Source organism: Podarcis raffonei, chromosome 1, assembly GCF_027172205.1.
Source record: "Podarcis raffonei isolate rPodRaf1 chromosome 1, rPodRaf1.pri, whole genome shotgun sequence".
Classification (NCBI taxonomy): Eukaryota; Metazoa; Chordata; class Lepidosauria; order Squamata; family Lacertidae; genus Podarcis; species Podarcis raffonei.
Window position 1 is genome coordinate 132,275,571 of NC_070602.1, and position 12,913 is coordinate 132,288,483.

The 12,913-nt window shown below is 44.8% G+C and overlaps 1 protein-coding gene across 1 annotated transcript in view; it reads right to left on the reverse strand.

The window, feature by feature from the left end:
* MLPH (melanophilin) overlaps positions 1-12,913 on the reverse strand; it is a 63,756-nt gene that overhangs the window by 26,595 nt on the left and 24,248 nt on the right. Inside the window, exons 8-9 of the mRNA XM_053362623.1 lie at positions 11,450-11,613; positions 167-250 (exon numbers count right to left, since the gene is read on the reverse strand). Of these exons, the coding sequence (XP_053218598.1) occupies positions 167-250; positions 11,450-11,613 (248 nt within the window). The remainder of the gene's footprint in view (positions 1-166; positions 251-11,449; positions 11,614-12,913) is intronic.

Consider the following 12,913-nt stretch of genomic DNA (forward strand, 5'->3'; position numbering starts at 1 on the left):
GACCAGACAAATGGAGGAAGAAGGAGATGAACTATTCACCCATTATTCCCCAAAAGGAAGTGAATGCTAGTCTTCTCTGATGGCCACAATATCCAAAACACTCCCTTTATGATATAATAGGATGGACAACCTCTGGGGGTAGGGGAGTCCTCTTTCCTGAGTTTACCTCATCTGGGTGAACCAGGATCTTCTCCTCAAGACGGTTCAGCATGCGCTCGACAGCTGACATGCGTTTGTTCAGGTCAAGAATCTAAGAGAAAGGAAAGACGACAGCATAGGATAGAGCCCACCACCACAGTTTTCTTAGCAGCTAAAGAGAAAGTGCAGAATAGCTTCCGCCACCTTTGCCCCTAGATGGAGAAATCAGCAGATCTGCAGTCCCAGCCACTGCAATAAAACAAAAGCAAAAACAGCAGCACAGCTAATTTTAATCCGTTAAAAAATAACAAGACAAGCCTTGTAATATTACCAGAATAACCCAAATGAGTTTGTTTTTTAAGATGATAAATGTGAGTTATTTTTTTCTGGCTATTTTTGCACTTGCAGACTGTCCATGTGAACTGATACACCATGTACTGAGACTGGGAGGCCTTGATTTAACTTCCAGATCAGTTATAAACTTTTATACATTAACTTGCTCCCCTTTTGGGAGCTAAATGGGAAAAAGGTTTTTGTGAAGATAAATGAAGTGAGTAATATAAATTTCTTCACACTGTAAATGTGCAGTGGAAATTACTGAACTCAACAATGCCAGATTATTTATAGGTAATCTTTTTCAGGCTTTTCACACAAGGGTTCGACACTCAAGTTCCCAAAAACTACAAATCTGTTACCCCAATCAAGGCACATGTGGTAAAGGAGAAAGCTGTTCTATGGTTTGTGGCTTCCATATGTTTTATTTCATTTCTCAAAATCCTCCCCACCCCCCCTTTCCTTTCCCTAACATCCCTGCTGCAGAGGAGCAATATGCAGTTGGTGGATCAGGACATTAGTATTTTATTTAACAACAATATTCTGGGACGGTGGCTTTAAGAGCAGGAGAGTAGTAGCATTTTTGGTGAAAATATACATTGCAGTTTGCTATATCAGATTACGACAATTTTGTGCTAATATATTCTTCCCAGGAACACCATGAAAACAATGCTTACATAGCGCAAGTCCAGCTGTGGAAGAACTGCATCTTTCATTAATACAGACTATCATTAAAGGTAAAGGTACCCCTGCCCGTACGGGCCAGTCTTGACAGACTCTAGGGTTATGCGCTCATCTCACTCTAGAGGCCGGGAGCCAGCGCTGTCCGCAGACACTTCCGGGTCACGTGGCCAGCGTGACAAGCTGCATCTGGCGAGCCAGCGCAGCACACGGAAACGCCGTTTACCTTCCCGCTGGTAAGCGGTCCCTATTTATCTACTTGCACCCGGAGGTGCTTTCGAACTGCTAGGTTGGCAGGCGCTGGGACCGAACGACGGGAGCGCACCCCGCCGCGGGGATTTGAACCGCCGACCTTTCGATCGGCAAGTCCTAGGCGCTGAGGCTTTTACCCACAGCGCCACCTGCGTCCCTACAGACTATCATGCATAATGCCTAAAAGGGGGGCTTAAGGGAAGAATGAAGGAATAACAAGGACTTGGACTTGTTCCATTGGAAGGTGAACCATAAAGTTTTTTATTTGTTAAGTGGGAAGGGAGGAATGTCCAGATTGTGCAAGTTTAACTGCCTTTCCCAATAACTTCCAAAGTTTGAGTTTTATATGAAGTTTGAATGCAGGTCTCTCCTTCTCAAGATGGGGGGACAGGAGACAAAAGAGGGAGCTGCCACCTGCGAGGGAAACTTCCTCTGTTGGCCTGGGGCTCAAGCGTACAGCAAATAACACCATGTTATATCTTTCTGTGTTTTTATATTGTAAGCTGCTCTGGGAAACTTGTATGAAGGGTGCTTCTTCTTCTTCTTCTTCTTCTTCTTCTTATTATTATTAGTGTCATCAATGTAATTGATAATTCATACTTATTTGCCAATGCCTTGTCTAACTCGTGAGGAAACATAGTTCTTCTCTTTCATTCTGTTTCTGTTGCTTTGCTTTTTTAAAATGAAATGAGGAAGGGGTGGCTTATTGTGGTTGCAGCCCAACCGTGAGCCTTCCTCCACCAAATCTGTTTGCCCAGATGCCTCACTGCTCTCTTCGGCATCCAGCTATAATAGTAATAATAATACTAATAATTTATTATTTATACCCCGCCCATCTGGCTGGGTTTCCCCAGCCACTCTGGGCGGCTTTCAACAGAATATTAAAATACAATAGTCTATTAAACATTAAAAGGTTCCCTAAACAGGGCTGCCTTCAGATGTCGCCTAAAAGTCTGGTAGTTGTTTATCTCTTTGACATCTGGTGGGAGGGCGTTCCACAAGCGGGTGCCACCACCAAGAAGGCCCTCTGCCTGGTTCCCTGTAACCTCACTTCTTGCAGGGAGGGAACCGCCAGAAGGCCCTTGGAGCTGGACCTCAGTGTCTGGACAGAATGATGGGGGTGGAGACGCTCCTTCTGGGCCGAGGCCGTTTGCCCTCTTTGCCCACACTTTGTCATTTGCATTGGTTAAAAATGCTTGAAGGGCACATTTACTGCTGCCTATGTATTTCTTGATTCTTTTTATTTATAACTAAAATAATGTATATATTATTATTCTATGATGATGAATACCTGAGACCTGCGGGTATAGGGCAGTATATAATAATAATAATAATAATAATAATAATAATAATAATAATAATAATAATAATAATAATTGGGCAATAGACACCCTGAGTGCTTTTACAGTAGGGCCTCTTATGCTTCTTATGCTTTTGTGATTAATTGCCTCATTTTTTATTAATTCCCTCATGAATAATTTTTACCATATGCATAGCATAGCAGATTAAAGCACACTGGGAAAGATGATTGTAAAATTGGCTAGGGTCAAAGTAATGCTGTAATCCATATCCTTAATTGGAAATATTTTCTAATGGATCTTAATATGCAGCCTGGCAATGTTTCATGAAATTCTGAAGTGAGTTTTCAGCAACCAAGTCCAGCTACAAGCAAGCACAACATTGATCAAATCTTTTGACAAATTAACCAGATGAAGCTGGCAACCTCTCAGATGGAAAACCAGAGAAACAAATACTTTGCGAAGTCTAGCACAAGAGACTTTGTGGCAGATTAAAGGGCATCAGAAATATGAGTTCTCTTTGCCATGGTTCCAGTTTAGGATTTGCTGGCTGTAATTTCTCTAAGCCCTTTCCAGGCCTGAATGAAGACCAGAGACATCTCCCCTTGTGGGTTGGGAGAGGAGATGGGGAGGGGAGGGGTGGCAGAGGAAATGGGTGGTCCATGCTGGTGGGGGTATTTTGGGATGGGCCGGTTCCTCCTCCATCTGCTGTGGGAAATGACAGTCATGGGGCTGAAAGTCCTCTGTAGTTCAGCTTGTGTCAGAATATTGTGGTTCGAGGACCCGACCCCCACAATGTGAAATGAATACACAAGGACACATGATATAAGGTTAATGGGCAAGGAAAGGCCACAACTTTATTGATTACAGCAGTGAAAAGGTATTGGCTTAGGCATTGGATGAGTATAGGAGGTGGGTTTATTCACCAGTAGGTGGAGCCTCTTGATGCTAATCCAACTATAGGCTCACCCCTGATGTCACCGAGGGTCGTGCCATGGCCTCCCGCCAAGCAGGCATCGGACAGACTACACGACCGCCAGATTCCTTTAACGGAATACCCAAAAATTGAAGGCATAGGCGATGGCCACACCTAGCCCTTCGACACACCACAACACATTATTCCAATGCCTAACCTACCCACCAATACCACAAAAGTTGTGACGATTGCTACGAGGTAGGCGAAAAAACCAAAAGGCCTAATGCCAAATGGAAAAACTCCTACCAGGCCCCCTGGACAACCAGGGCGACCAACCTAAGGTCCATAGCAAGGCCAATGACCTAAGCCCTAACTCAAAGGGAGTGGAGGGTGGGTGACTCGCGACGAGACGACGGCGAAGAATGAGGCCGGGGAGAGGCTGGCGCTGCAGCAAAAGGCTGCTGAGCACGCCCCCTCGGAGGCACCTGGTTGGGTGCCTGCCGAGGGGCGCGGGCGCCAGCCAGGAGAGGTGGAGGCAGGGGGCTAACGCCCCCTGCTAGGGGCGGTGCTCGGGCTCCCGCCCACAACCACTCCCCTCTCTTCCAGGGAGGAGAGTCTTTCTACTCACCTAAGTTTAGCCACTAGATTTTAAACGCTCTTTTTCAGTTTTGAATCAAAACAAATGAGCTTATGAGATGTGCTTCCCTTCCTTCATTCCTATCCCAGCTTTCCTCCAAATACATGGTCCTTTTTCCTGTTCATATAAGGGTCATTCACACAGCCCGCCCCATGCGCACCGAGGTTGCATCCCCTGAGGTTCACGGGGTGCAAGAGGGAGCGTTGCGGGTTTGCGAGGAGTGTTGGCGCACCCTGCCCCTTCGGCCTGAATGCTGAATTGCTGAGAGAAGGGAAAATGGGAAACCAGTTGGGAGAGGAAAAGGAATGGCGTATCCTGGGAAAGGACAGAGGAAGAGACGTAGGAGAGAAGAGACAAATGATGCGTTGTCTGGATAGGTCATTTCCTGGCGCATAACGCTAGTGGACTCCTGCTCCGAGAGCCCATTCTTAGGTAGCCGAAAGGGCCGCACCCACAAACAAGTGGCAGGTATAGGTAGTTTGGGGAAAACCCAAGGTTTGAATAAGTTTAAGAATTTTCAGAAAGAAAGCTTGAGGGGGGGGGAACCCATCAAATGAGATGACTGAGGACAGAATGCTGTTTGACTGCTGTGGGGTGAGAGGTGGGGGGTAAGGAACTAAGGACAGCATAAATGTCACTGAGTATATCTGAAAAACAAATGACTGGTCAGCTGGACTGAAGCACCTGACACTCCATGCGGCAACATTTTGTCGGAAGCTCCTCATGCAATTCTGAAGTGCAGAAGCCAGCTCCTAGGGGCCAAGGTCCCTTTGCCCCCCAGTAAAATAGTTGAGAGGGACACACCACAAATTGATGGGCACTGCCATTCAAATGGTGCGCATGCACCATGTCTTGTGATCAATTATGTGGAGTGGGGCTTACCTCCCACCCCCTTTTTAATCAAGTTGGCACCCCGTAAGCATCTCCAAGCATCTTAATGACTAGTAAAGGTAAAGGGACCCCTGACCGTTAGGTCCAGTCGTGACCGACTCTGGGGTTGCGGTGCTCATCTCACTTTACTGGCCGAGGGAGCCAGCATACAGCTTCCGGGTGATGTGGCCAGCCTGACTAAGCCGCTTCTGGCAAACCAGAGCAGTGCACAGAAACGCCGTTTACCTTCCCGCCGGAGCGGTACCTATTTATCTACTTGCACTTCAAACTGCTAGGTTGGCATAAGCAAGGACCAAGCAATGGGAGCTCACCTTGTCACGGGGATTCGAACTGCCGACCTTCTGATCAGCAAGTCCTAGGCTCTGTGGTTTAACCCACAGCGCCACCCGCTGTAATTAACAGATGCCTAAACCTGCTTGCCTGTGCATTGAGATCCACAGGAGAGGCGCCTCTCGCTGTTTTGCTGTGATTACACAAGAGATAGCTGGCTTCATCATTGTTGAGCATTCATTACCAGCTACTCCTTCAAAGGGTGGGTGTGGCTGCTAAATGTTTTTTGCACGAATGTGTTGTGATTCAGGTAATGGCTGTTTGCATTGTTAGATTGCATTGCAGTTTATTGTTTGCAAGTTGTTGTAAGCCACTTCAATGGCTATGCCGGGGAGCTGCGTAATAAGCGGGATAAAACTGTCAAATTCCAGAGTCTGCCATGTGAGTCCGTCGCAGCAAATATAGCAAAAAGGCTTCTGTTGCAAAGGCTAAGGTTGGTATCTGGTTGGTGTCCCTTCACAGAATCCTAGAATCTTTGAGTTGGAGGGGACCCCAAAGGTCCTGTAGTCCAACCCCCGCCAATGCAAGAATCTCAGCTAAGCATCCAGGACAGGTGGCCAGAGAAGCTCTGCTTAAAAGCCTCCAGGGACTGAGAGCCCAGGTGCATCCATCAGTGGAAGGGGGGAGGCCATTTTTGGTGACTGTTCCTCCACCTGCATCCCAGTTTCCCATGAAATCTGCTGGACTGGAGCCCCCCCCCCCCGAGCAGACTGGGAGGAAGAGGCTATAAACACCCTAACAAATTTATTTAAAAATTCCTAGATTTAAGGGCCTACCTGGGGATGCGGGTGGCGCTGTGGGTAAAAGCCTCAGCGCCTAGGGCTTGCCGATCGAAAGATCGGCAGTTCGAATCCCCGTGGCGGGGTGAGCTCCCGTCGCTCAGTCCCAGCGCCTGCCAACCTAGCAGTTCGAAAGCACCCTCGGGTGCAAGTAGATAAACAGGGACCGCTTACTAGCGGGAAGGTAAACGGCGTTTCCGTGTGCGGCTCTGGCTCGCCAGAGCAGCGATGTCACGCTGGCCACGTGACCCAGAAGTGTCTGCGGACAGCGCTGGCCCCTGGCCTCTTAAGTGAGATGGGCACACAACCCCAGAGTCTGTCAAGACTGGCCCGTACGGGCAGGGGTACCTTTACCTTTACCTTAAGGGCCTACCTGAGGGTTGTTTAAGCATTACCCGAGAAGGTTGGTTAGTTAAAATTTAGGTTTGGCAAATATTTGTTGAGGCAATCTAAAGTAAGGCTGTTTCTCCTATTGCTGTTCAAATGTTATCAAAATTTATATCAAAATTTTGCCAGGCAACAAAACAAAAGGTACATCCCCTGTGAGCAATGACAGAAAATCAGATGAATTTTTCTTGTCTACACTGAAACACTTCAGAACTTTGAGTCTGATATTCGATTTTTCCCTTGGAGCAGAAACAAAATTTCAAACACAGTGGAATTTCCTGTAAGAATGAAATTCTATTCTGGAGTTGGCTCTAATTGAAACCATGCTTAGCTCTTGGGCTCTGCTTCCACTTAAATCCTCCCATAGGTCAAAGGGACTGCACAGCTCTCCAGAGCGCAGAATTTGCCCCCGACTGTGAACATGGCAGGAATAATAGGGTTACACTCACCTTATCTCTTATATCACGGCCAAGACTAAGCCATTTAGGTAGCTAGGATAATTAGATTACCCCCTTAGCTCAGCACAATTCATTAGACCTCAGTATTTGAATCTCTGCAGCTAAAGAAAGCTTGGCTCTTTCCTAATAAATCCCAATTGTGAGGCTTAACGAGTTCATGACGAAAGCAGACTACAAACATTTGGAACTAAAGCACGGCATTTCTGACACATGTGCTATATCTGTATAAACGAGGCTGTATCCTCTCTGCTAAAACAATCTCAATGCTAAGAATCTTAATATCTCAGGGCAATGCTAATGCCAAAAACATTCCTCTTAAGATGTGTCCTGTTTAAAGGCTAACAATATATATGACAAAAATAACACCAAGTTAAGTTCAGCCTGGATAGCTCGGTTGGTTAGAGGGTGGTGCTGATAACACCAAGGTTGCAGGTTCGATCCCTGCATGGGACCGCTGCCTATTCCTGCATTCCAGTTCTATGATCCTGTGAAAATGAAATTTGTTTACATGCCTTGCATTTGCACATTGTGAATTCCTGCTGTAGTTTCTTGAAGAATTGTGTTTTTGTTGTTAAACCCAAACTAATAACAGCTTTAGCTATAATGTCAGTAATTCAGACCCAAATACCTCTTTTTAGGCACATCCAAGCACTGGGGCAAGCCTGGCTCAGGGCACGAGTCCCTTTCAAATGTCTCATTCTTTCCAAAAGGAGTTTTCCACATGGCATGGTGTGTGTGGCTTGAACAGGAAGAAATAAAGGCACGCTTTTCTGGGTCATGGCCAGAATTTGTATTTGAGGTGGTGCTGGTGGCGAGTATTCAAGAGAATACAAGAACCCTTTCCATAATTCAAATCCAGGTCAACTGTGGGAGTCTAATCTAAAGCAGACAAGAAGCTGGCTAGCATCTGCTCTGGACTGAAAAATGTTTCGAGTTGTCATTGCTGGAAAGTGAAGTTGCAAGAAGGTACAGACATGAATCCTAGTATATGGGGAATGTCCGTTGTGAAAGACTATTTGCTCTTTTCATAGGGAAACACTCTAATTGAGATATACAAAAGTACAAAATGAGCTTTTCAGTAACTGAGATTACTGATTATAGAGGACCACCATATAGTAGCTACTTTGATAAAACAATTTCAGACAAGAGAAGATCTAAGAGTTATGGAATAGAAGTAGTTTTCATTTGCTCTTTTTGTTTTGTTTTGTTACAAACACTAAATGCTTACTGTATCTGAGTATAATTAACTTTTTGCAGAATCAACATGTGTTTTCCCAAGCAGCTCAAGGGTCTTGGGTAAAGAGATAATAAATCTCATTTTACAGAGAAAAATAACAACTCAGTTGCATCAGTCAGACTAGCAAGTGACAAGTCACTGTGACCGAGCTCTGCTGTGATTTGGACACTTGGAGGAAGCACTGAAGAGAGTTCTTGATGCTTAGAAGCCCCACTCCAAGATTTGTCCCTGATCCAAGAGCCCTGGTGAGATCAGTTTCAAGATGCCTAGTGTGGGGGAAGCCACTGGCAGCCAACAGAAAACCATAAAAGGCTGTGAAATTGATGGCTTTCAAAAGGTGGGAATGTCTGTAAAAATCAATGACGCCAAAAGAAAAGAAGAGCCGAATTGTTAGAGGAAAGATAAAATGCAGTGTGTTTCTCAGTAAGAAAAGGAACAAAGATGGAAGGGCCTGTTCCTCAGTATTAGTTACTTAGCATTCAGTGGTAGACGATGAGAACCAGTTCTGGGACAACATGTTGCTGCTTCATTTCTAGGAAAGTAGAAGCAAAAGTGGGCCATAACATCTCTGCGTCACAGATGAAAATATAGCTGAACAGGGCAAAACACAGCCCCAACTTTTGTGAATCTCCCCATCCCAATACACTCTAAATCTGAGGTGGCTAAACCTGAGCCAAGGGTCTGGCCCAGCCAAGGACCTCCCTGATTTTGCAGTATGGCGGGCAGAGAAAGCCCAGAGGCCAGATGGGGATGGGGAACAACATCTCCCTCATCAGTTGAGTAGGGAGAGGGAATTGTTGCCAGAGCAGCTGAAGGTGGAGGGCTGGGTGTGTGAGGCAGGGGAGGGGAGGAGGGAGAGAGAGAGAGAGAGAGTTGTGAGTAAGTGTAAGTATAATGGTTTAATTGACTCTGAAATTGAGAATGTCTGAATGTATCTTGCTAACACTGGAGATTTGCCATGGCTGCATCCTGAGAGCTCTCTGAGCTCTAACTAGTTGATAATTAACTGAGGGTTTGATGAAGGCATTCAATTGCAAATTCACCATCTTGGAAGAGTTGTGGCTCTTTTTCTTTGTTTCCAGGCTCCGTTGGAGAAGGAAGTGTAACAGGAGCTCAGGCTAATGGAACCTATGTGTGTGACAGAGAGCTATGTTTGTCAACTCTGGTTATAAGTTATTTTATTTCTAAGAAGAGGAACCTATGCCTTGGACGGGCAAATGTCTTATGGTATTATGTAGATTATGTAGATGTATCTTCTATGATACATTGAAGATAATGTAACCCACCAGCTCTAAATAGCAAAGGGAATCAGGATTGGGACCATGGCATGTTGGCAGTAGATTAATTCCACCATAGTCAAGACAACTCCCACTGGTATAATGTAAACTGTTGGAGATGTGAGGTATTTTCCCTGGTCCTTGGCCCCAGAATTCAGTTCACACTGGCCTTAAAGTACCAGGTGTCTTCATGGCTTTTCTGAACTCCAGATTCCAGTTCAGAACTTGGAAACAATTGTGGATAAGCATTAAGATGTACACATTTATTGTGCAATCAAACAAATGAATAAGATGCTATGCTGGAACTGGTCTCAAGTTTTCACAGTGTGAAACAGAACTGAGTCTTAAGTAAAACTTTCATTGAGATTTGAATGTCTGAATGAATTGAATTGCTTGGTTGTAAACTGGAAAAATAATTAAAAATTCACGGCCTCCAATAACTTCAGCTATAAACAGTTGGATTCAAGGGGAAATGTTCTTGGAAGAGAGAATCTGGCTTCTCATGTCACTTGCAGACAAATAATTAAAGGACCCGGGTAGACACTTTCAACACTCTCAGTTGCGGGGGTGTGAATGAATTGGGGTTCTGCAGTTCACCCCATCCATCCACACAGGGACCCTGACAATGGGCCAAATCCTTACTCGGAACTGCTTCGTGGGCTAAATTTGATAAATGGGAAGGGCCACTCACCTGTCAAAATCCCTGTTACTCAAAACGTGAAGGGGAACAGGGAGGAGGCTTGTAATTTTTTATTTATTTTTTTACAAAAGACCAATGAATCTACTGGTCTGGAAAACCAGTGAAAGTAATTCCTTTTTAATCTTACCAAGCTATTTTTGGATAGATGGGGTAAAAACCTATTTCGCCCAAATTGTATAGCCATAGTTTTGGTTGTTGTTGTTTTTTAATCAGTGTATTTTTCTTAAACTATTTCTCCTTCCAGTTGTTCTGGAATGAGATAGAAAAGCTTTTAAAAGCCAGTAAAAATAAGGAGAAAGAGAACTATACAATGGGGTGGAAGAACTGGGAAGCTTCAGATCAGTAGTCCGTCCGTCCCCCCCACCCCACCCCATGGTCTACAGGAAGGGAAAAAGTCCATAAGATTCTTGGTCTTGTTGCAGAAACTTAGAACAACTCTAGAAAGAGATCAGTTAGATCATGAATGCTTTCTCTAAATTGTACTTCTCATCTCCAGTTTGGGTGACAATCAGAACCAAGGTGGGTAACCTCCTGTGGTTTCATTAAAAGTGGTGCTACATTTCTGCTTGCATTGATCCTGCAGGATTGATCCTGCAGGTAAGATTTCATTGCAGCATTGATCCTGCAGGTAAGATTTCAAGCAGTTTACAACTCATCAACAGAGGTTGTTCTGTTTTGTGCTCCAAAAGAAATCCATCGAATCCTATGCATTTAAAACACATGCCTTGGAACCAAAATTCAACCAATTAATGAACATAAAATGCAACAAGATTAACCGTGGGTGAATGGGATAGCTCTACAGCCTATAATTTCATGTCCATTTATGAATGTTTGAACATGGATAAGATGCTCTGTGAAAACCGTTTTAGACTCATCAAAGAGGAAGGGAAGTAAGTTTCCTTGTTTTGCAGCATGCTTTCTCTGAAACCTTGAACAGAAAAAATATAAAAACATTTCGTTGGGCAGGCATTTGACTCTTGCAATCTTGTGTTCTCTCTGTGTCAGTCAACCTTAGTCTCTAGTTTGCTCCTGGACACAGATTCTTACTCTGAGCCAATAGTCACCCCTAAACCCCAGCTTTTGGCTTACTTCAGTGGCAGACGCTTCGAAGGAAGGTGTCAAATTCCTTATTTACCTGATTTCCAGATGGATTTACGTTCTCCTGGGATGAAGCTCGGCTCCTGCGTTTTGTGTGGTGGGGCTGATAGACAAGGGTCTTCTGCGCTCCCTCCATGTCTTCCTCAGAAGTGTCCAGATCAGCTGAGTACTGGGATGGATGCTGCTCATTCCAGGGTTGGCCTTTGGGAACAGAACAAGGCTGGGATTCAGAGGAATAGACTCAAAACTCAAATTTTGTGTTTCAGGGCAATCTGGGCGAGATTACTAATTTCTGAAACTTTCTGAAAGAAGTTTCAATTTATTCACTTTGGCCTCAGATATGTTTAAGAAGAAGAGTTTGGATTTGATATCCCGCCTTTCACTCCTTTTAAGGAGTCTCAAAGCGGCTAACATTCTCCTTTCCCTTCCTCCCCCACAACAAACACTCTGTGAGGTGAGTGGGGCTGAGAGACTTCAAAGAAGTGTGACTGGCCCAAGGTCACCCAGCAGCTGCAGGTGGAGGAGCGGAGACGCGAACCCGGTTACCCAGATTACGAATCTACCGCTCTTAACCACTACACCACACTGGCTCTCAAAACAAAAACAGGGGACTTAATAATAATAATAATAATAATAATAATAATAATAATAATAATAATAATTTATTATACCCCGCCCATCTGGCTGGGTTTTCCCAGCCTCTCTGGGTGGCTCCCAACAGAACTAAAAGCACAATAAAACATCAAACATTAAAAACTTCCCTAAACAAATCAAAAGCTGGAAGCAAATTAATTGCAAGGAATAGACTATTTCTATAGCCAGGTGCTGCTTGTTTGCCAGTTTTCAACCCAGAAAAATCAAAATATGTGAAAAGTGTGGCCATTATTTCAGGGGCAAACTAGATGAAAGAGATATGTGATCAGATTATCTATTTCTTTAAAAGCTTGCAAGAGTGAGGGGAGTCTTAACTTTGTCCCTGTGCTTTCCCAACTTCTTTGGCAATTTGACCTATGAAGAGAAAGTTACATGTACCCCAAAGTTTTCTCTCGTGGAGCAAAAAGCCACTTTGGGGACTGGGAGGGAAGGTAATGTTTATTGGGGAAACAGTGCTTAGATAAACCCCGCTATGCTGCGAAGCACGCAGTCCACCCACTGGGCAATGACTCCTCTCCATTCATTGCTTCCCAACGCCCCATGCTAAGAGGCAGGAGATCAGGCTCACAGAAACTCCCTCTGCCCTATGCAAAACTCTCCAAACACATCACACTCTAGGGGACCCTTCTCAAGTTTGCTTAGATCCTCTGCAACTACAAGGGGAAGGCTCTTGTCACCAGTTCTGGTGTTTTGTTCCCATATTTTCCACAGTAGCTCAGCCCTGGTTTGTTGCCGGCCTTTGAACTCTGAGCAGCATTACCTAACCAACAAATGAGGAACACACTGAGCAGCATTTGAGAGGCTGCAGGTGTCTAATCTCTGCACCATTCACTTTTCCGTTTTGTTA